The following is a 22,867-nucleotide window of genomic DNA, read 5'->3' as shown; positions in this document are numbered from 1 at the left end:
TTAGAATACTTTACTTGCTCCTTTTTATTTGGCGCTGTATCCAAGATTGGGGCAATGAGGCCTGAAACAAGGGCTTCTCTAACCTCACATCCCCCATGCCGCCCAAATGCTGGTGTGCATCGATTAGGGGCAGGGGTCCCGGAAGGCTCAGCATCTTCATGAGGCATACCTCAGCCTTGGGGCTGTCACAGAGTCTGGCCTTGAACTTGCCTTTGGCCTTTATCTTCCTGTGGGTGCTAGGAAGATTTCCAACTTCAAAGGGTAGAGGCCACAAGGCATTTCCAGGATAGGAACCACAAAGGCGCTGGGGAGCAACAGCCTCAGTGTGAAAGGAGGGGAAAAGGGGAAAAGATGATCAGGAATCTGTCCAGGAAGGGGATTCCAAGGGAAATAAGCCCTCCCCTTGGGGCTCCAGCCAGCCTGGGAGCTGCCCTCTGTCTGCACCCTCCCGCCCTGACCCACTAGTAAGTACTGCCCACCAGGGTGCAAATCACAGTTTGAGGCCCACCTTTCTTGGTTTCAGGATGGTGGGTGCCTGCTTGAGCTCAGGATTAGGTGGGAGGGAAATCAAAACCTTGGCAGTAGGTAGAGTCATCAAGGCCTTGCCTGTGGTCGACAGGGCCTTAGAGCCCACCAGCTTGCTGTGCTGCAGTCTGAGGACCCGCCCCTGGGGCCGGAGCACATGGGGAGAAGGCAGCCGGGCCTTGGTGTACAGGCTGGGGAAATGGTAATGGGCTGTGGGAGCAAGAGGGGCTGTGAAGGCCTAGGGAGGGCCCAAGGCTGACCAGCTGCCCCTCAAGTTGTGTGTGGAGGGCAAGGAGCTGGAGGGAGATGAAGGCTGGGGCATGTGAGGGCAGATGGAGCCCTCCCGATTCCTCCTCCCAAGGCTATGGGAAGGTCACAGGGTTTAGAGTCCAACAGACCCGGGTCTGCATCCCAGCTCTGCCCCTTCTGAGCTATGCAATCTCGGACAACTTCCTTAAACTTCCTGATACCTCAGCTGGAAAATGAAGATAATAACACCTACCTCGCTAGGTTGTGAGGACTAAAGGAGCTGGTTAGGTAGCAACACAGTATAAACTGTCAAGTACTTTACAAATATTAGTTCCTTTCCCCCAGAGGCAACTTTGCGTGGAGGCAAAAGCAGAACACCGCGGCGGGAAAAGTTTGGGCTCTAGAGAGAGCTCGACCTTGGATTGAGTCCTACCATCTTTGAAATAAGTAAGCTGCCTCGCAGGGCGACTCCTTTAGAGAGGATAATACTTGGTTGTGTATTTTTAAAAAGTATTTCGTAAGTGGTGCTTTTTACTTACTGCTTGTAGCTCTTTGGTGAGGCTGTGGGTGAGGGGCAAATTCAGTGGTTAGGAGGAGCTTGGAGAGAGGGAAGAAATTGCTTTGCGACCCAGGAGTGTTTTGTGGGAATGGTCTTACCCAGGGCCTGGGGATTCTTCAGACTCACTGGATATCTATTCAAGGAGTGGGGTTGCCTTTCCCCACTAGCAAAGGTCATGGTGTAAATGCAGCCCATCCTGGTGCTAGGCGGGTCCCACTTCTGGATATTAGGGCAGACCAGGGCTGTAGCACTTTTTGCCTTGCCTTTCTTTCCCTTTCCAGAGGACGAGGTGGCGGCAGTGGAGTCTGGCTTCTCTGTGTGCCCCAGGCTCCTGGCCCCAGGAACTTTCCTAGGAGCTGACCTGTGGGTAAGGATCCCCAAGTCCTTGCCTTCCCCAGAGCCTCGCTGGGTCAGCAGGTGAGGGAGCGCTGTGCGGACCCCTGTCCGCCGGTGACACATTGCCATGGGTTTCTTGATGGTGGAGCCCTCTACTAGGAGCCGGATACCCACGTACTGGGGCACCTCCACGGCAGGCTATGGGGAAGAAAAGGAGAAAAGGCCTGCTCAGACAGTGCTGCTGGATTATGAGCCCCAGAAGGACTCAGGGCAAAGATGAATGGAATTAGTTTCTGGGGGTACTTAGAAGACATTCCAGAAACCTACCTCTGTCCTCTAGAGCAGGGATCCCCAACCCCCGGGCCACAGCTGGTACCAGTCTGTGGTCTGTTAGGAACCGGGCCGCACAGCAGGTGGTGAGCAGTGGGCGAGCGAGCAAAGCTTCATCTGTATTTGCAGCCACTCCCCAGCACTAGCATCACCGCCTTAGCTGCACCTCAGATCATCAGGCATTAGATTCTCATAAGAGTACCAGTCCCTGGTACTGCTGCTCTAAGAGGTCTTGAATCAGTCCCTAGAGAGTCACCGAGCTCCTGGGTTTAGTAATCCAGAAGAGTGGGGGAGTCTCGGCCATGTCTCCACTAGCAACCTCTCCACCCCCTTGCCCTCCTAAACTGCCCTGGCTCCTGCTGGGATATGTGTGGCTCTACTCCACAGGCCAATGCCAATGGAAAGCTTCTTAAGTTGAGCTGGATTCTCTGCAGAGAGAATTTGAGTTATGACACTCAGACAGATAAGAGGCTTGGAAACTGCCTTGCACCTCATGTGAACACAAGTTATGAGAAAGCAGAAACCAAGAGCCTTAAAGAAGGCTTTCTGTGGAGGAGATGAAGGAACAAATATGCAGAGGAGGCAGAGAAGTTGCTCCTGTGCAATTTTCATTTCCCATAAAGCCAAGCTGTCCTTCCTGCAGCTAGGCTCCAAGAGAGTCCCCTGTGTATTGCTAAGAACTCTCTTTTAACCCGGAGGCGTTTGAGGTGTTTTCAGTGTCATCAAAGAATCTTGATTAGAATCTATCGAAACAGGGTCACTTAGAGCTTGTTAAAATCCAGGTATCAGAGCTCCTGGAAAGCCCAGTTGATGAGGAAAAGCTCTCATCTTTCCAGAATTTCAGTTAATAAATGTAGAAGAATTAGAAACTTACCATTTTGCAACTCTAATACAACAGACAAGAATCAAAACTAGATATCAAAACAAGTAGGTGAAAAAGATGATAGAAAAATGTGTCATTTGCACCTGGCCAAAGTATAACCTGACAAAGTAATCGATCATTGCAAAGGGGATGATATAGCTTACAATGGAGAGATCTGGTAGCCAGCACCTTAATCCCATGGTCAAACCATCATTAATCGCGGGAGACTCCCAACAGTGTGTGCCTTGTGACGCTGTATGAGGTACCCAGTATACCTCTCAAGTGTTCTTGCCAAAAATGTTTAACCTGAACCTCATCAAGCTGTTTGACCTAAATTCTAGTTTACGGACATTCAGATAACAGAAGAACAAGTTAAAAACCACCCCAAGGAAACAATCAGATAAATCCAGAATGTGGGACAGTTCTACATAACAATAGCCTGGTCCCTGCAAAAGATCCAAACTGTGGGGGGGTGGGGTAAAAAAAAAAAGGATTGGGGCTGTTCTAGATTAAAAGAGATTAAAGAGCATCAAAAAGAATAAAATACCTAGGAATAAATTTAAAGAAGTAAATGACCTGTACACTGAAAACTGATGAAAGAAACTGAAGAAGACACAAATAAATGGAAAAATATTTCGTACTCATGGACTGGAAGAATTACTATTGTTAAAATGTCCATACTACCCAAAGTAATTTACAGATACAGTGCAATCTTTATCAAAATAACAAATGTGTTTTTCACAGAAATAGAAAAAAAAACCCTAAAATTTGTATGGAACCACAAAAGACCCCAATTAGCCAAAGCAATCTTGAGAAAGAACAAAGCTGGAGGCATCATGCATCCTAATTTCATGCAGCATTATCCAAGACATGGAAACAACCTAAGTGTTCATCGATGGATGAATAGATAATGTGCTATATATACACAGTGAAATATTATTCAGCCATAAAAAGAAGGAAATCTTGCCATTTGCGACAACATAGATGGACTTTGAGGGCATTATGCTAAGTGAAATAAGTCAGACAAAGACAAATACCATATGATGTTACTTATATGTAGAATCTAAAAAAAAACAAAACAAAACTGAACTCACAGATACAGAAAATAGGTGGTTACCAGAGGTGAGAGGATGAGGGTTGGTGGTAAAAATGGGTGAAGGTGGTCAAAAGGTTTAAACTTCCATTTATAAAATAAGTCATGGGGATGTATTAACTATAGCATGGTAACTATAGTTAATGATACTGCATTGTATATTTGAAAGTTACTAAAAGAATAGATCTTAAAAGCTCTCATCACAAGAAAAAAAATTTTGTTAACTATGTGTGGTCGTGAATGTTAACTTACTGTGATCATTTCACAATATATGCATATATCAAATCATGATGTATACCTGAAATTAATGGGATGTCAATTATATCTCCATAAAAAAAAATAATAAAATTTCAGAGAGATCTAAGTCATGCCTGATAGGCCTTTTAAAGTAGCTACAACTCTTTTAAGGATTCTAAGGGCATACCTGTAGGTCTTATGTTTCAGTCTTTAATACATTTGAGTTTAGCAGAGAGGCCGTCTCTGCTAACAGTGAGGCTTCTATAATTTTGAGGGCTGCTGTGCTACAGCAGCCTCACAGAAAAGAGCTCTAAGATTTGTGGACATGGCTTTTGTGTAATAAAATGGATTATAAATTGATATATAAGAAACCCACAAGGCTTTTAAAAATATCTACTTGGACTGAAAGGGATGCAATAGGAAATAAAAGAGGCTTTTGTACCCACAAATTTCTATGAGCAGGTAACAGACCAAGAACTATTAAGAATATTCACGGAAGAGGGTGGCTCCATAGTGTTAGCTTGTCTGCTTTACACGCAGAAGGTCCTGGGTTCGCGCTCCAGGTGGAGCCACGGACCAGGCCCTGGGTGTGCCATGCCCCCCCAAGTGCGCAGGGGGCGCCAGGCCCTAGGTGCATGCGGTGAGCATGTGGGAGGAGACAGCCCGCCTTCAGAGATCCAGTTCTTAAGGGGAAACGGCAACATCCATAGGTCAGGGGTAGAAAGGGGGCAGGAATCAAAGCGGGGAAAAAAATGTTCATGGAAAAGGAAGGATGATTCAGGGCTGAACTGAGATCCCAATGGATGGAAGCAAGACCAATGGAGAAGGCCTAGAAAATAACAACGAGTCCTAATAGCAAAACTAGAAATTTATGCTAGGCTGGATTTCAAAATTGCTATGGAACAATGATTCCTGTGTATTTCCTACCCTTCCTCTCCTTTCTGGGTGGGAGTGCTTTTTTTAGAAAAAGCAAAGTCAGCTATAAAAGATTTTGGGTACAACTAGGACATTTGAACACTGCAGATGCATACCCCTAAGCTAGACATTTTGGATCAATCTCGGGTTGAGGCTTCCTGACATCAGTATCTTTGTAAAGTTTTCCGGGTAATTCTGGCCTGTGAACCAGCATTTGGGGGCCAGTACACTAGAACATTCCTTTTCCCCTTAGTTTTGTCTTACTTTTCTGCCCTTATATTTCTTTATTTACATTTTTTGAAACTAAAATGCCAGTATATAATTTATGATCAGTTACTGTGACAAAGACCAGGACACTTGGGCCATGTGATCAGCACGTCCTCTCCCTGTGGTCAAACTTTGATGGATTCCAAATCCTTTTTTTTTATTATTATCATTTACGCCTACAGCGCTTGGTCTTCCTAGGTGGTCTCCCATCCAAGTACTAACCAGGCCTGATGCTGCTTAGCTTCCGAGATTAGACAGCGCGCTTATTCGGGGTGACATGGCCGTAAACCATGGACCGTGGCTCCACTCGGGCACGAACCCAGGACCGTCTGTATGTAAAGCAGACGTGCTAACCGCTACACTATGGAACCACATCCTGATGGATACTAAATTCTAATCAGAAGTCACTTAATTTAACTGCTAGAAGAAATTACTTGCAGAGCTCAGAAATTCTGGAAATTGGTTTTCTGAACAATTTTTTAAAAATCTCATTCTATTCCAATAAGTGGACTCAAATCTTTTTTTTTGGAACAAAATGAGTAAAATAGTTATGAGTAAAAAAATAATGATAATAACAGCAGCTTCCACTAACTCTTACTATAGGTCCAGGCACTTTACAGGTGATGCCATTTATCATGAAACATCTAACAACCTTATTAGGTAAAAACAAATAGCTAAAACCTGTGTAGCATTTACTAAGTGCCAGGTACTGTTCTAAAGTGCTTTACCTGTATCAATTCATTTAATTATCATGACCTTATGAGGTAGGTACTGTTTTCATTTGTGCTTTACAGATAAGGAAACTAAGACCCCTAGAGATTAGGAAGCTGTCAAAGTCACACAGCTTGTAGTTACTGAGTAGAGAATTGAACCTGGGGAGGTTCAGGAATCTGTGCTATGATATACACCTCTCTAGAAACATTATCCACATGTATTAACCCATTTCATCCTCCCACACCCCATGAGAAGCAGATGTACTAACTCACTATGGTAGAACCAGGACTTGAACTGGGTCTGTCTGACTGCAGTGTCCTGTGCTTCACTAAGGGGCTGCCTGGAAGAGGGGTAAGACTCCCTGGGCTCCTGACTGGGCCTGGCCACCTCACCTGCTTATAGATGAGCTCGAAGGCTCCCGTGTCACAGTTGCGGTCTAGCCGCCGGTCAATGACCACACGCAAGGTGTCAGCTTGCACGCCGGCACAGAGCCGGGCAGTGACAGATGTGGAAGGTGCCATGGTGGGGCTGGCGTTGATCTCAATCAGCCAGGGTTGGAAGTCTTCACCGAACACAAAGTCAGCACCGTAGAGCTCAAAGCTGGCCTTCCTACACTGCACGGTGTCCTGGGAGGTCTGCAGAGCATGGATCACCGCGGCCTTCATGCCAGGCACGATGACGGTGGACCAGGCATTTGGGGCCCCCATGTCCTGCAGGTGGGCCTGGAACTTCTGGCTCGACCACATGTTGTCTGAGGGCAGCTGTGGGTGTCGATGGCACGAATTCTCCAGGTGCTTCTGGATGGAGTTGTTACATAGGTGCACTGAACTGGGGCAGAGAGCAGAAAGCTAGGGAGGGCAGGCAAACCCTGGAACCAGCCCTGGGCCACCCTAGATATTCAACTTGAGATGTGGCCCTGCTGGGGAGGACAAAGGCCTGAGGCCCATCACATTCTTCTAGGGCCAGAACCAGTCTTATCTCTCAGGACCTCCTCTGTGGGCACTGACTATGGAGGACACAGTGTTAAGTGCTTTGTGCATAGTGTTAGTTACCCCTCCCAGTGCCTGCAGATAGATGGGTAAGAGTATGGACCCTATAGTCACCAAGTCCCTACAGTGCTCAAGTCCTAGCTTCACCACTCACTAGTTGTGAGATCTTGGGCAAGTCATTGAACTCGACTGTTCCTTTCACATCTGTAAAATGGGGTAGTTACAGTATGTACCTCACTGGGTTTTCATGAATGACCAATATGCGTGAAGTGTTTAGCACCTGTCACATACAAAGCACTCAATAAATGACAGTTAAATTATGAGTTTCATATTATTACCTCCATTCAGATGTGGAAACTGAAGCTTAAGTAGGTTCTCACTTGACTAAAGTCAGCTCGGAAGCTGCAGAGATGGAATTTGAACTCAGAACTCAACAAGGCTTCCTCTCACCCCACAATGTTGCAACTCGCCTCTCCTTTCTCCAATTTCTCCTGATGCCTCCTTCCCTGCTCTACATTCTTTTTTTTCATATCACCTTTTAACCTATTAGATGATTTTACTTATTATATTCATTGATTATCTGTTTCTCCCTACTAGAATATGAACTCTTGAGAGCTGGGCTCTTGTTTTGTTTACTGCTGTGTCCCAAGTGCCTAGAACAGAGAATGGCACAGGGTACACAGTAGGTATCTGTTGGATAGAAGGATGGTTAGATGGATGGAGGGCCTGCCTGCCTGCAGAGTCTGTGTTTGGACCCCTGCTTTGCACTGGAATCTCCTGTTCCTTGCCAGCTCCCCAACTAGACTGTGAGTTCATGGGAGGTGAGTGGTGGAGCTCACTTGTCCAGGTTCTTCAGGGAGAAGGGCTGTGTGGAGAAGCGGATATAGCTGTCACGATAGAACCACACGGTAAGTGGGTTCCAGTCAGTCACCAGGAACCACTGTCTCAGGTCAAACTTGGTGCCAAATATGAGCAGGGGCCGCTCGATGTATTTCTGCACCACCCACTTGCCATCCTTTATCATCATGGGGTTGCTGTCCACCAGCTTCAGCATCTCCTCCAGGTGGTCCATACACATGATACCTAAGGGGGAAATGGGGTGGTCAGGGATCAGAGCAGACTCAGACTGACAGAAGAGCTGGGAACCACGGACAGCTCATCATAAGCTCTCATCCCCACAGAACTGGTAGGACCAAGTGGGTAAGGCTGCCTGCCTTCATCAGAACCCTGTTGCCTTTGGGAAAGCTGAAAATCTGATATGAGTCTAAAGTTTTTTTAATCAGTTTTGCTTGTAAAGGTATGCATACACGAATAAAAATTCAAGTAACACTGGGATTTTTTTAACCATGTGGATATATGACTGATTAGTTTTTGATATAATTAATAATATAAAAAAGAAACAAAAAGTAGACAGTATAAAATAGTATACAATAAATGATATGTCTCCTTACCCAGAGGCAGCCAATTGCGGCTTCCAGGGCCTATAGATATTCTTCCAGGTTGTGGGAGAGTCTATATGTGCCTCAGTTTCATAGGATTTAAACATGCTAAGGATTTAGAATGGTGCTTGGCATATGGCAAGCATTCAGTAAATGTTAACTCATATTATTATTATTAATTATTGGTAGAATAAATTTCTAGCCACGGATTTGCTGGCTCCAAGGGTATATGCATTTGTCCATTTTATATTACCAAAGATGTTCCACTGATCTGCACTCCCAGAAGGAGTGAACACTGTTGATTATTTTTGCCATTTTCCTGAGTAGAAAATGTTATCTTATTTAAATTTTATCTTTCACAACTAGTGAAGTTAAGTATCTTATGCTTATAAGGCATCATTTTAATGCTGACAAATATCAGAATCACATTGCAAACCAAACACACATGCTCACAAATGTATCTCATTCCTTCATTGTTTGGTCCCCAAAACAGCCCAATTGCCTCCCAATGGCACAGAATAACTTGTGGCTGGATCCAAGCCAGATGCTTTCTCAAATGGCCAGACTGATCACCAAGATTCCCAAGGACACGATGCTTTGTGTAAAAAAGATTAAGACGGTTCATGCCCTTTGACCCAGCAATTTCATTTCTAGAAATTTATTCTAAGAAAATAAATGGAAAGGCCACAGATATCCACACGGGATGTTCATCATTGTGTCGCTTGTAACAGCAATCAATAAACAAATAGAAAAAACAACTGGCAGACAGCTAAATACACCTCAGGAAAGGATTAGGTATAAATCCATGACAGGACATCTGAACAAGATTATACTATGTAGTTGTGAAATAGAATGAGGTAAGAGTATATATTATACTTTTATATAAAATTAACAAACAGGCAACACTAATCTATGGTATTATAAATCAGAATAGAGGTCACCATTGTAGAGGAGTTGTGGGCAGGGGCATTCTAGGGTGCAGGTGATGTTTTATTTCATAATCTGGGTGCTTTTTTCACGAGTGTGTTCACTTTGTGACAATTCATTGACTTATATACTCAAAATGTGTACCCTTTTCAAGGAGGTGTATTATATATACATTTCAATTAAGTTTTTCTAAAAATAAAGAGAAAATGTTGAAATTTGGTACTAGGTACATGGGGATTGATTTATTGTATTGTTATCTCTCATTTGTATATTTTAAAAGTGTCCATAACAATAAGCTAAAAACAGGGGGAAAAAGCAGATTTAGGTGTATTAAAATAGAGTGATCTCCAAGATCTATTATTAAGGAAAAAAAGATGCAAAGAATAAATAATACTGGTACAAAAACTGTAATCAAAAAAGGAGGCTACAGAATATTATGTTTTTGTTTAAAATAAATCTCTCTTCAAATGCATAGAAGGAGGTATAGAAAGACATGTCAAAAGGTTAACAGTAGTTATCTCAGCGAAATCAAAAATGGCTTTGCTTTCTTCTTTGTACTTTTCTGTATTGTCTGATCTTTTATATATTATATAATAATATATATTATATATTATATATATTATATATAATATAAAAATATATATTATATATTATAATATAATATAATAATATATATATGAAATACACATATATATATAATTTTATATATATATAAAATTCATTCTTGGAAATAACCAACAAAACTATTTCCAAGGTAGAAAAAGAAAAGACCACAATGTTGGTTTGGAAGTGACATCCTCTAAAATAGTGTCCTACAGTGTCTGGAGCTGTAACAGCTTCACTTAGACATGAACAGACTCATCCAAGGACAGTATTTGGAGGGATGACAAAAGTCTATTTTCTACATCTCTGAAGTCCTTAACCAGTTTTTAAAGGCTGGGCTAAGATACCACTCAAGCTTGCTGGCTTCCCTGTTCAGATCATTCACATTGGGCTCAGCAGCAAGAATAATAGCTAAAAATTATAGCACTTATATAGCAGTTACTATGTAAAAGCACAGAATCTAAGTACATATACTCATCTAATCCTCTCAGGTAGGTATTATTGGCTTCATTTTGCCAGTGATGAAAATAAGGCACATAGATATTAACTAACCTGCCTAAAGTTTTACAAATAGTAGGAGGCAGACCCTGAGTTTGAACCTAGGCAGTCTGGCTCCCAGCATCCATACTCCTAACCACTATGCTATTATTACTCAGGGGTCCCTAATCCCGGAGCCATGGACTCGTACTGATCTGTGGCCTGTTAGGAACTAGGCCACACAGCAGGATGTGAGCAGTGGGCAGGTGACTGAAGCTTCATCTGTATTTGCAACCACTCCCCAGCACTAGCATCACCGCCTCAGCTCTACCTCAAATCATCAGGCATTAGATTCTCATAAGAGCACCGGTCTCTGGTGCCAAAAAGGTTGGGGACCATCTCACAATGATGCACTGGTCAAATCCAAGAGCCCTTAAATGATAAGCACCTGCTTGTCAGTATGTATCACCAGACCCACCAAAAGCATCAACCCAACTCTGAGTGCAAGGGAGAAGCAGGTATGATCATCATAGCAGCTAACATTTATGGGATGATTACTCTGTGCCACGTACCACGCTGAGCTTTAGATATACTACCTCATTTAATCCTCACCTCACAGGAAATATCAGCCTTTATAGGTGAGGGAACTGAGGTGCAGAGAGTTGAGATAACTTGCTCACGGTCACACAGCATATTGGTAGCAGAGCTGGGATTCAAACCGTCAGTTTGGCTCCAATAGAGCCTGAACTGTTAATGTTCTTGGCTTCTAGTTGGGGAGGCAGGAAGCAGGGGATGATCCAAACCTCGGCCACGGGACTTGGCTCCCGGCTTCACGATCCAGACGTTGCGATCTCCTTCCATGTCCATCTGGGGTACCACGGCCCGCAGCTGCTGCAGGATGTCCTCACAGCGCTGGACCTGAATGTCGAGGTGCCTGAGTTCTGCCCCATTACTGTAGGGAGATGATGGGTCTTGGGCAGGGCTGGGCCTGGGGGCAGCCTGGTGGACAAGGCAAAGGGAGACACAAGCCCCCTGGCCATGGTCCATCCAGCCTTGGTCATGCCCTCCCCAACCTAGAGATCCAGATAGCTTCTCTTCCGAACCTCCATCCCCACTCTCAAGCTGCCCTCCAAATTTTAATCTGCCCAGGGTGCTGTCTCAGACTGCTGGAATGGGAGAGAATGGGAAAATTCCACTTATTACACCCCCCTTTCACTCCCACACTCCATTTTCTGTCACTTTCCTTTCCATTACATTAAAATTGCCTTGGCAGAATTTAATCATACCGCATCTAATGAAGAGGCAGCACTATATGCCAGGCACTGTACCGAGGGCTTTACATATATTCTCATTAATCTTCTCTATGGCCCTTCCAGGAAGGTATTTCTGGTCCCATTTTAGAGCAGTGTAAACTGAAGCTTGCTCGGAGAGTTAAGAGACTTGCCCAAGGCCACAAAATGATTTAACTGGCTGAGCTAGGATAAAAATTCCATCCTGTCTAATTCCTCTACCCACAGGTGCTTTTAGGGATTCCTTCCCCTTCTAATCTGGACCTAACACTGGTTAATAGGTAAGTCCCTTCCTAGTCTAATTAATTTCAAGCACATCTGTGTCATACACCTCCTTGTTTTGCATCTCTTCCCATCACTTACCACCTGACACCTACGCTTCTTTGGTTATTGTCTGTATGTCTCCCCTGACTGGAATGTAAGCTCCATAGAGCAGGAACATTTTAGTAGCTGTTATTCTCTGTTGTGTCCCCATCCCCAAGCAGTATATCTGGCATTTATTCAGTGCTTCCTAAAGTTTGCTAAATGAATGAATGGTTGGATAAGCAAGTACTTTGGCAGGAGCTTGCCTCTGCAACTGATCTGCACAGAGGAGTTCATGGACAAGAGACACCCTGTTCCCTAACAGGACACAAAATGTTTTGAATTATACCAAGTCACAAAATACCCCAGATGGCTGCTTCATCCAAACTCTCCCATTTCTTCTCTTCTGAATGAATAGTAAAGAAGCTTCCACTAGAGGCTAATTTCTCTTTAACATCTTAGCCTCTTGAATGTTTCCAGTCATGGAGAACTCATCTTTTTAAAAGGAGGTAGCAGCAGCCACTGGGGCAGTGCCAGGTACAGGGGCAGCCAGATGGAGGACTTGGCAAGGCCTCTTATTCATACCTAAGTGTGACCCTTCTATTTCCATTAAGTTTGCTGCAAACTTATCCATGGGCCATGGCACAAGGAATCTGCTCAGTAAATCGATGATTTGGCCTAGCAAATCACATAGGGGTAGCAGGGGCACATGTAATTTGAAAAAGTATATTCAACATGACAATATGATTTTATATTTAGCAAAAAGAAAAAACAACCAGTGTGTTTGTGGAAAGTCAACCTTAATAAAAGCCTGGCTGCTGAGACATGGATTTGTTTTAAAAGTTGAGAAACATAGCAGTCAATATTGAATGAATTAATGAACAGTAACTATCTGTGCTGAACGATTTAACACTATATATATATATATTATATCATGCAATATTTTATGAAATCCCAACTTTTGAGAGGTTCCTACAGTCCTCTAGAACTTGCCCCACACCCAGAAATAAATAAGACTCATTCTTTTCACCTAATGTTCTAACTTAGCCTTGATAATGCCTAGTTTAAGAAGGGTGGCTTTACATATTCTAGAAACTAAGAGCAAAGTATAGGGTCATTTTCATTTCTTGGCATTTAAAAAAGATACAAATGAATTATTTATCAATGATGTGGGTTTGCTCAGTATGTCATTAATTCAAAGTTCATTTATTAGTTCTTCAGTATCTCATCAAATCATTGAATCCATTCAATCCTTTTCTGTTAACACCACCCCAGCTGAGGCCCTCAGCCCTCTCACCGGGCTTGCTGCAAGCCTCGCCACTTGAGCTTTGTGTCCTTTGAGAGCAGGAACTTCGAGTCATTTCTGAAGCCTGGCACAATGCTTAGGACACAGGAATGGCTCAATAAATGCTGAGTGTTCTGCCTTCAGGGCCCTTCTCCCTCGAGTCTCTCCTGTACACCTCTGCTGAATGGAATCTCCCTACAACAGATCCAGTCTCATCTTGACACTCTTTTTCTCTGCTCAAGGATTTTTTCCCAAAGTGTGTTCTGAAAACACAACCCCTGAGGATGCTTTGGGGGGCTGTGGTCACATAAGTACAGGATATACAGTAAGTCCTCACTTAGCACTGTTGATAGGTTCTGCAGCTTAGTGAAACAACATATAACAAAACTGATTTTACCACAGGCTAATTAATATAAATGAGAACTAAGTTCCTACAGCACCTCATCAAAGTTGCTATATTGTACCTAATCTCTCTTAGAGATTTATACCAACAGGTTCTGAAAAGACCGGAACCAAGGAAACCTGTTTTAATTTGTTTAACCCAATGTTTTCCAAAAGTGATTGACCACAAAAGCCCCTTTTCCACCCACAAAATCAATTTACATTCTGTAGAACTAGCATCCTATGTGACACACTTTGGGGAATACTGGCATCTAGGATAAAATCTAAACAGCTTAAAAGAGTCTTATTTTGTGAGTGAATACTACGTGTCTGTGCTGAGCACATAATAAAATTATCCTGTCTAATCCTACTTCTGAGGCAGACTTTATTTTTAAATCTATTTTGCATTTGAGAAAAGTAAAGCTCAAAAAGAATAATGATTGGAGCATTTCAGATCTTGCTCCTTAGCATATGTCGTCAGTTTGGACCCAAATAAACTCTTATAAAAATAAAAAAAATTTTTTAAAAAATTAGTAAGACTTCTAAGGTCACAGAGCTTGGAAGTTGAAAAGCCAGAACTTGAACTCAGGTCTATCTGATAGCAAAGGCCTTGATCTTTGTGACTATGTTATGCCAAGATCCAGGAAGAATGGTTAGCACCCCATTAGGAAGGCAATGAGAGCCCTTGAGTGTTCTTGAGCAGGAGAGTAACAGGGTGAACAAAAGGAGGAGGCTTAGGGAGGAGGTGGAGGCTGTATTAGACACAGAAGGTCTGTCCCTGAGAATTAGCTCAGAACATGGAAGCCCCTGAGAGTGAGGGTCGCCTGCCCATGCCCCACGCCCTGGCTGCAGAGGTACTCACTGGACCACTTGGTAGTAGCGCTGGAGGAAGAGAGACCAGCCCTCGGGGCTGAGGTACAGTGGAGCCTCCAGGTCCTTGTCAATGTCCAGGTGGGCCAAATTGCTAAGATGCTCCTCGCAGGCACACAGAGCCTCGTCCACAAACTCGGGGGATACCATCACTGGCTTTTTCTCCTGTTTCTTGGGCAGCTTGTCTCCTGCAGAGGTAGGGAGGGATCTGTCATTATCCAACGGGTAATTTGACATATGCCATAGCCCCCAATGCCCCAAGGCCTGTCACTGACCTGAATCACACTACATACACCTGAGGCCCAGCACATACCTATATCTCCTACTGCCTTGAGACCTGTCACTTACCTAAGGTTTTGCTCTAAGTTCACCTGAGATCTTAATACTCACTCTTGGCCCCTACTGTCCCAGAACCTGTCACTCACTTGAGGGTCCACCCTAAATGTCCCCAGAGACTCTCAGGCCCAGACACACCTATGGCTTCTCTGCTCCTGGAACCTCTGACACACCTGAGGCCCTTGTGTCTCTGATCCTGACACACAACAGTCTTCTTTGCACCTGACACACCCAAGGGACAGCAATGGGGAGGTCTCCCCCTGGAAGAGAGGGATTTCCCACCTCCCAGTGGAGCTGCCCTTACATCTCTGAATCCATGTCTGATAGGTACCCTGGATTATAGAATGCGGGCTTTGAGGTAGGAGCTAAGTCCAGTGAGGGAAAGGGCAAGCAACAGGTTGGGTCAACATGCAATGTGGGATTCTCTGTGTCCCCCTCCACAAGGCACAAAGGGTCCTCAAACCATGTGAAACTATATGGTTTCACTGATTCTTCCTCTATAGAGACCTGAGCTCCTCACAGGCAGGACCACATCATCTTAGTCTGTCATCTCTAGAGAGCTTGGCCACATGCCAGACCCATAAGACGGCTGAATGAGGCAGTGGATCAATTAATAAATGAATAGGAAGACAAGTGGGTGGGTAGTTGAGACAGAAGAATGGATGAGTGGATGGACTGGAGGATAGACAGGTGCTGGATAGGAGGATGGGACAGCAGGTGGATAGATGGGTAGATGGGTTTGTGGAAAGACAGGCAAGAAGGTGAAGAAGTGGATATATGGATAGGGAATGTGGAGCTGAGAGAATGTAAGTGAATAGAGTAGACTGACAGTGGGGGAATAGATGGCAAGATGGATGGGTAGGTGAATGTGAGATTGGTGAGTGTGCGGGTGAGTAGGTGGGTAAATGAACAGATGAGCAGATGGATGAAAGACTAGATGGGTGGCTAGATGTATGGATGAGTTGGTGGGAAGGGGCTGTGGATGGGCAGATGGATCTTGATAACAGATAGATGTATGGATGAATAATAAATGGATGGGTGAGTGGAAGGATAAATGGGAGTAAAGGTAACCACAGTACTTACCTGGGGCCTCTTCCTCTTCTGCCTGGATAGAGTATGATTTCCATTCAGACTTTACCACCAGCTTGAGAACGTTGCGGGCAGCTGTCAACCAGAAGTCCTCTGCTCCCAGGGCAGGGAATACGCTGCTCAGCCCCCTGGCTCCAAGCTTGTTCTGGTTCCGGAACCTGATCATGACCTGCCCCATTTTGGATCCGGAACCTGACTACATTCTGACTCTAGAACCTGGGTTAGAACCTGGCTCCTATTTCAACTATAGAACCAGACACAGAACCTGACCTGACCTGGCTCATATTCTGCCTTCAGAGTCATACCTAGACCTGTTGTCTGAGTTCTCTCCTCTATTCCCGATCCACTTTTGATACTTAATTCTAGCCTGAGAACCAAACCTTGGCCCAAACCTATTTCAGATTTGGAGACTAATATAAACCTAACAACTAATCTGGACCTAAATTCTGACCTGACTTTAGAACATGTTCTGAAGTTGGTAACTATTCTACCTTAGAAGCCCAAAGTCTAGAGCCTTTTCTATATTAGAAACCTGGTCTAACTAGTGGGATTTGACACAGGCCTGGAACTCATTCTGGATTCCACCCTCAACCCATCAACCAATTTTTAGAACCTGCTAAGCTACCTAAGCTCTTGAAGGTCTGGGTTGACCAAGCTAGGAAGCTCATTAAGGGAGGCACATTAGGAAAAGATAAGGATTAGGAATGGAGGAATTCTGCTGAGGTAAACAAGGGCATGAGGAGAGAGGCACTTTGATCTCCAACATGAGCCAGGGCTTTAGCCCTCACCCTTCAGCCCCAGGGGTCCAGGAATAGGGCTGGACATCTCCTTACCTATGAAGGCTTTTTTGTCATCCTCAGCCCCCAGGCGGTAGCACCGTGGGAAGAAGGAGTCAGCATCAGCCTCGTCAAACCATGGCAAATTCCGGAGATTGAGACATAGACCCACCTATGGAGTTAGCTGCTGAGGGGCAGGGTAGGACTTGCCCAGAGAACCTGAAAAGGACTCCCACCCTCGGCACATGCTCCGATAGCTCAGGAAGACCCTGCCTGGACATTCTCAGAGCCTCTGTCCACTTGCTAGGCCTGACTCCCTCACTGTACGTTTGCCTATGCAGGCCCTGAGCTGAGAACACCCCATATCCCGCCTATCCAGTCTTTCACATTCTTAAAGATCTGTTTCCTCTAGGAATCTTTCCCAGTCCACACCAAAAAATACACTAGCAGGTCCCAATTATGAAGCTTTCATTCTTGCCAAAACCCTAGAAGACAGTCTTACTACTATTCTCATTTAAAGACAAGGAAACTGAGGCTCAGAGAGGTAAAGTCACTTGTTAATAAACCCAAGAAGGACAGAATGAATCCATCAGCCAGATATCCTCTGCTTAGGAGGTAAGGACCCTCTTGTTCACAGTCATTGGACTTGGTGTTTTTTCTGGATCCAGATCTTGTTTGGATCCTGGAATCTATTTTAGTCAATATGTCTACATGTTCCAGACATGTAGGGCAGTTGGATTTGAACCCAGGAGTGTCCGACTCCAAATCCCTCTGAATTATATATCCACCCCCTCTCCTCAAAACTCTCTCCTATTGACAAAGAGAGCAGGGAGCCGCGATGCCGGCCCAAGGGCTCGGGGGTTAGAAACTGCCATGCCTGCTCCCCTGGGGAGCCCACCTTTGTGGTAAAGGAGCCAGCCCGGGCATAGTGGTTCATCATTTGATCCTTGGAGAGAAAGCGACAGTCCAGCACATCCCGCCGAGTGGTCCAAATGAAGTAGGGGATCTCATTCCGAACCATGCGGGACTGGAGAGGGAGAGAAGAGGCTGAGGAGACTTCTTCCCACCCTGCTTTCAAGGTGGCCTCTAGCCCACACACCATCTTTGTGTCAGATAAGAAAGGACATCTCTTCCTCCAGGGTACACACTTGCTGAGCGGAGAGCAGGTGGGCTTGCAGCCAGCCTCCTTTGGCCAAGTGCCTCTAGGCAGTGACTAAGCCATATAGCTGAACTTACTGAGTAGCAGGACAGTGACTTCAAGCTGATAGGCACATAGCATGTAACAAAGGCTCTACAGCTCTCTCTATTTCCTATAACTCTGGGAGGCAGGATTATTAATAAGCAATAACACCATGTTCTAGACCCTGTTTTAAGCGCTTTCTACATCAACTCATTTAATCCTCACTACAACCCTAAGAAGTAGATGCGACTGTTATCCCCATGTTACAGATGAGGGAACTGAGGCACAGTGAAGGTACGCGATTTATCCAAGGGCTCACAAGGTTGAGCCATATAAAACTACCAGTATTCAAACTTTCCCGACATACAAATATGCCAATTTGGTATACTTCAACTTAGTAAGTGGTGGTGGCAAGACTTGAAGCCAAGTGTCCTCACCTCAAAACACATATCCTCCAGACCATCATATTCTCTTTCAGAACTTTTAAAGTCCTTCCTTCCAGCCTTCACTTGCTAAGGGCAGAGGAAGGAGACGAACTATGGGGTTTTATTTGGACAAAAGAATTATCAGGCATGGCATTTGTGTCAGCTTCCGATAGAACCTAGCTGAGATCTGATCCCAGGCCAGCCTTGTCTGAGCCCCACTGTGTCCCTTACCATTCTGCTGACCCAACCAGGCTTTAGAGATTAGAGAAGCAATCAGTTTTCACTGCAGATGGGGAAACTGAGGCCCAGAGAAGAAAAGTACTTATCTGAGGTCATCCAGCTGGACTCCAGTGCTCTCTTTCTAATGAAGCAGACCATTGCTAGCCACTTGGGCCCTTACCATCAGAGCATGTATCCCATCTAGGTCATCAAATTCCAGTAAATCATCGAAGTCAAACAGCTGTGGTGGCTGGAACACCTCATCCTCATCTTCATCCTCTGTGAATACAGAGCCCAGGCCTGGTAAGGCCCCTGTCCCTGCCCCACTGGCCCATACCAAAGTCTCAACCCTGGGACAGTGGAAATCAAAGGAAAGGGACTCAGGAGGGGAAGCTTGTGGAAATAGAACTGCTCACCATCCTCAGTGGTGTCGCTGTCACCCACTACTGAGCTATCCAGATCCTTCTGGGGTAGTGTCAAAGTGGGGCCTGAGGGATGGACAATCTTCTTTTCTACCCAGCCCCTCTGGCGCAAGAGGCACCGGATCACTGGGTAGTGGCCTTGGATCATAAAGATCTTCTTTTGCTATAAGGTGAGAGAAAGATGTTTGTTCAGTAAGTACTGCCTAAGTGCCAGGCATAAGGGATGGTGAACCAGACAGTTATGGACTCTGCCTTCAGGAAATGTTTATATTCCAGTAGAGAAGACAGATTATAAACAAGTAGAGAAATAACTATGCATAGTAATAATTATAATAGTAATAGCTAATATTTATTGAGCACCTACTATGTGCTAAGCATTACATATATTACAAACAACAACATGTATTTTTAATAGATGCTATTATCCTCATTTAACTGTTACGAAACAGAGGCATAGAGAGGTTAAGTAACTTGGCCTCAAAGTGGATAAATGAAAGAGAAGGGATTTATTCCAGGAGAGCTAGCTCCAAAAACTGGATACTTAATGGAGATCTAGAGAAACTAGAAATATATACATAGTCGGTGAAGGTGGAGAAGGAGCCACGAATTTGCATGAGCAAATGGCAGTTCGGGCAAAGGGAAAAGCATATGCAAAGGTCTTGAGGCTGGATAGAGGTCCGAAAGAACTGGAAAGAGGCCAGGGTGAGGGGAGCAATGAGGGGAGAACTCCTGAGGAGGTAAATCTTGGCTAGACTATAGAAGGCCCTGCAGGCCCTGGAAACAGACTTAAATTTTATATCAACAGAAGCATGAAGCACTGAAGGCGAAGTGAGGGAGTGAAGTGACTGGATGCTTTATAAGTTTGGCTTGCTGCTATATGGAGACTAGGCGGAGGAGACAAGGATGAAAGCTGGGAGGCCAGTTTAGAAAGCTATTGTGGTTTGTGTAGAAGAGAAATCACAATAGCTAGAATGAGGAGATAGGGAGAAGGTGATAGTGTTGAGATGTCTGGAAAAAGAGACGACTGGTTTTGCTGTTGTGTAGATGTGTGGGTGAGCAAACAGGAAGATCAGAGTTCTAGCCTGAGCAACTGCAAGATAGGGAAGACCAGAAACTACTGAGGACAAGATTAGGCAGGAAAATCAAAATGGTCTGGGACATGGAAATGCTTGTACATTCTCTGGGTGGATATATCAAGTAAGGGGCTGGATCTACCCAGTATGGAATTAGAGGACAGGCTGGGCCAGAAAGACCATATAAGGGGCACGGCACACTGTCTGGACTCACAGCCAAGAAGACAGGTATGGGGAGGGATCCAGGGAACCGCAAAAGTCCCAGGAGCCTTCAAAGGCAACTAAAAAGCAGCAGCCAGGGAGAAAGGAAAATTAGAAGTGTGAAGACAGCCAAGAGAGAGGGGTGCGTGCGTGTGTGTGTGCGTGCGTGCGTGCGTGTGTGTTTGGGGGCAGGGGAAGGCAATGGCGTAGAATGACACAGGGAGCCCAACCAAGATTAGAACATTAAAACAGAAAAGAGTCTGCTAGATTTTGCTCCTTGGACCTCCTAGTGACCTTGACTAGAGTGGTTCCTGATGGGAGTGGGGAAGAGCATGGAAGCTGAGTGGTGGAAGCCAAGGGGTGAATCTCAGAAGAAGTAGACAAGTCTGCCAAGTGAAGGAGTATAGAAAAATAAGGAGGTATTTGAAGAACTGTGAGATCAAGGTTTTTGGGGTTTTGTTTTTTAAGTATGTAATAAAATAGTTGAAGGAAGCAGGATGAGCCACTCTGAGGGCCCTTTCTAGATCCCCCAGGTCCCTCCGACCTTGACAGCTCTCTCCACGTGGATCTTGGCGTTTCCGAGCCGGCTCATGTGGTGAGAAGCCTTGGAGAATCCTCGCCAGAGGACAAGGGAAGCTGTGGAAAGATGCGGATTGAGGGTGAGGTGGGTTGGGGGTTCAACCTAGCATCTCTCCCGGGGCCCAATGCTCAAGCTCCTTCTCTTTCTCCACCCTTCATTCGGATGCCCACCCTCAATCGCTCTTCTCCCGACCCTCATTTCCTCCACCCCAAACCTTGTCGTCCTCGCCGCCACCGCCTTGGGGTAGGATGGGCGGACGGCAATGGGCCTCACCGTCTTGTGGTGGGGCATCATCCAGGGCCCGGGTGTGCGGGGGCCCAAGCTGGCGTAGATCCGCGGCGCCCTGGGTGAGCGACTGGAAGGAACGACCTAGGCAGCACAAAGAGGCGGGGCTGCAGTCTGGGCGTTTGCCGCCTGCGCGAACACTGTCCTGCCCGGCGGAGGTGGACCCGAGCCATGGCAGAGTCCCTAGAGCCTGGAACTCCGAGCGGCGCGCCCAGGTCCGTGGGACAGGGGAACTGGCGCGTGGCTCGGGCGGCTGCGGCTTCCGCAGCCAGCTGCACACCCGGCCGTCCTCCTGGCGGTACCAGGCGGCAGAGTCCCGATGTGCGACCACTAGCTCCCCAGCGCCTAGGAGCAGCGCCACTCCAGGGCCCTGCATGCGCCCCTCACCGCGCGCACCCTGCCCGCACCGCGCGCCTCCGCCTCATGGGGGAAGGCCCTCCGTTCCAAGGCTCCGCCCTCTGTTTGTTGTCGCCTTGGAAACCATTTCCCCACCACGATCAGGCCTCGGTTAGCTTGTTTCGAGGTTCTCTCTCTCTCTCTCTCCAGCGGGCCAGACTCCAGGCCTCGCCTGCCCCAGACCCTTGCTTGATGAGCGGGGCACTGAAGGTGGAAGCGTACAGCACTGGGCTGCCAGTTACTTATCAGTGCCATGGTTCTTCATCGAGTACTTCCTGGGGCTGCAGTCATTCCACAGTATTTATAGAGGATCACGTGCTAGGCAGTGGGCTAGGTGCTGGAGTTGGAAGAACAAGCTGTAGGTGGTTCCTGACCTCATGGAGTTTACAGGCCAGTGGGGGAGAGGGGGACAAAAAGTAAGCAACGAAGGAATAAAACAGCTGTAGGCATGGTAAGGACAATGAACTAAAACCAGGAATGGGGCATAAGGATGTCCTCTGAAGAGGTCACATTTAAGCCAAAGCCTACAGAATAAATGCAAAGGTAAGGAGCTGGCCAGGGAAGAGAGGAGGAATAGCATTCCAGGGAGAGGAAAGTCTGAACAATAGCCCTGAGGAGGTTAAGAACCTTTCTGGGAAACTAAAAGGAACAGTGTGGCTGAGCCTGGTGAGGCTGGATTGCATTTGCAGGGCCTGACGGATGGGATTAGGAGCAGATCCTTGATTTGAAAGACAGTATATAGGGGAAACTGACAAAGCGCAGTGTACTCCTCCCCACTCCCCACCCCCCGATAACTTGGAAACAGAAAAAAAGATCATTGAGTCAACTGCAGAAAAAAAGTAAGTTACGCACAGCCCTCAAGACAAGACTAAGTAAACTTCTTGGAGGTAGTGGCAGAGTAGTATCCTCAAAAGTCACAGGTGAGATAAATAAGGTTAAATAATTAGCCTCATCACACAGCAGAGCCAGCACTGGAACCCAAGTCAGACTGGAAAGCCCCACTCTTAAACACTGTTAAACGTAAGTCCACATTACAAGGGTTGTCTATTGGTCATCGAAATATTGTCAGTTTGAGAGGCAAACTCTAGCAGTGCCCATTTAAGCAGAGTCTAGGGAAGAGAGTATCTTGGTCCAAGTAACCAGCTTTGTGTAGTCACCAGCTAGATCTACCCAGTGAGGGTGGGTTTTCAACCTAGCTGTCCAGCCAACCCCAACCACTGAGATCACCCTTCCTA

The 22,867-nt window shown here is 45.7% G+C and overlaps 1 protein-coding gene across 3 annotated transcripts; it reads right to left on the bottom strand.

Moving 5' to 3' along the window:
• Window positions 1–21,697, bottom strand: TTLL3 (tubulin tyrosine ligase like 3). Of its 3 annotated transcripts, XM_039886658.1 has the most exons (14): window positions 21,225–21,697; window positions 20,916–21,007; window positions 19,092–19,260; window positions 18,857–18,954; window positions 17,750–17,878; window positions 16,909–17,023; window positions 16,070–16,168; window positions 14,643–14,838; window positions 11,326–11,474; window positions 7,916–8,159; window positions 6,480–6,915; window positions 1,597–1,867; window positions 509–735; window positions 1–319 (listed from the first exon to the last, which is right to left on the bottom strand). In XM_039886658.1, exons 1-14 carry the CDS (start codon window positions 21,610–21,612, stop codon window positions 11–13), a joined length of 2,922 nt encoding a protein of 973 aa, XP_039742592.1. In that variant the 5' UTR covers window positions 21,613–21,697; the 3' UTR covers window positions 1–10. The 3 variants fall into 3 exon arrangements, with proteins under 3 accessions (XP_039742592.1, XP_039742594.1, XP_039742593.1); XM_039886660.1 differs by having other exon boundaries at window positions 181–735; window positions 1,432–1,867; window positions 21,225–21,696; XM_039886659.1 differs by having other exon boundaries at window positions 181–735; window positions 21,225–21,695.
• Between the last annotated feature and the right edge of the window lie 1,170 nt (window positions 21,698–22,867).

Source organism: Pteropus medius, unplaced genomic scaffold (genome assembly GCF_902729225.1).
Source record: "Pteropus medius unplaced genomic scaffold, Ma_sr-lr_union100, whole genome shotgun sequence".
Classification (NCBI taxonomy): Eukaryota; Metazoa; Chordata; class Mammalia; order Chiroptera; family Pteropodidae; genus Pteropus; species Pteropus medius.
The sequence above is the reverse complement of the archived record's forward strand: the minus strand, read 5'-3'. Positions and strand labels throughout refer to the sequence as shown.

Excerpts from the sequence above, each read along its gene's own strand:
- TTLL3 (XM_039886658.1), bottom strand. The coding sequence starts at position 21,612 with ATGCAGGGCCCTGGAGTGGCGCTGCTCCTAGGCGCTGGGGAGCTAGTG. Across the intron at positions 18,955-19,091 it reads CAGCGACACCACTGAGGATG|AGGATGAAGATGAGGATGAG; the intron begins GTGAGCAGTTCT and ends CTGTATTCACAG. Across the intron at positions 17,879-18,856 it reads ATGGGATACATGCTCTGATG|TCCCGCATGGTTCGGAATGA; the intron begins GTAAGGGCCCAA and ends CTCCCTCTCCAG.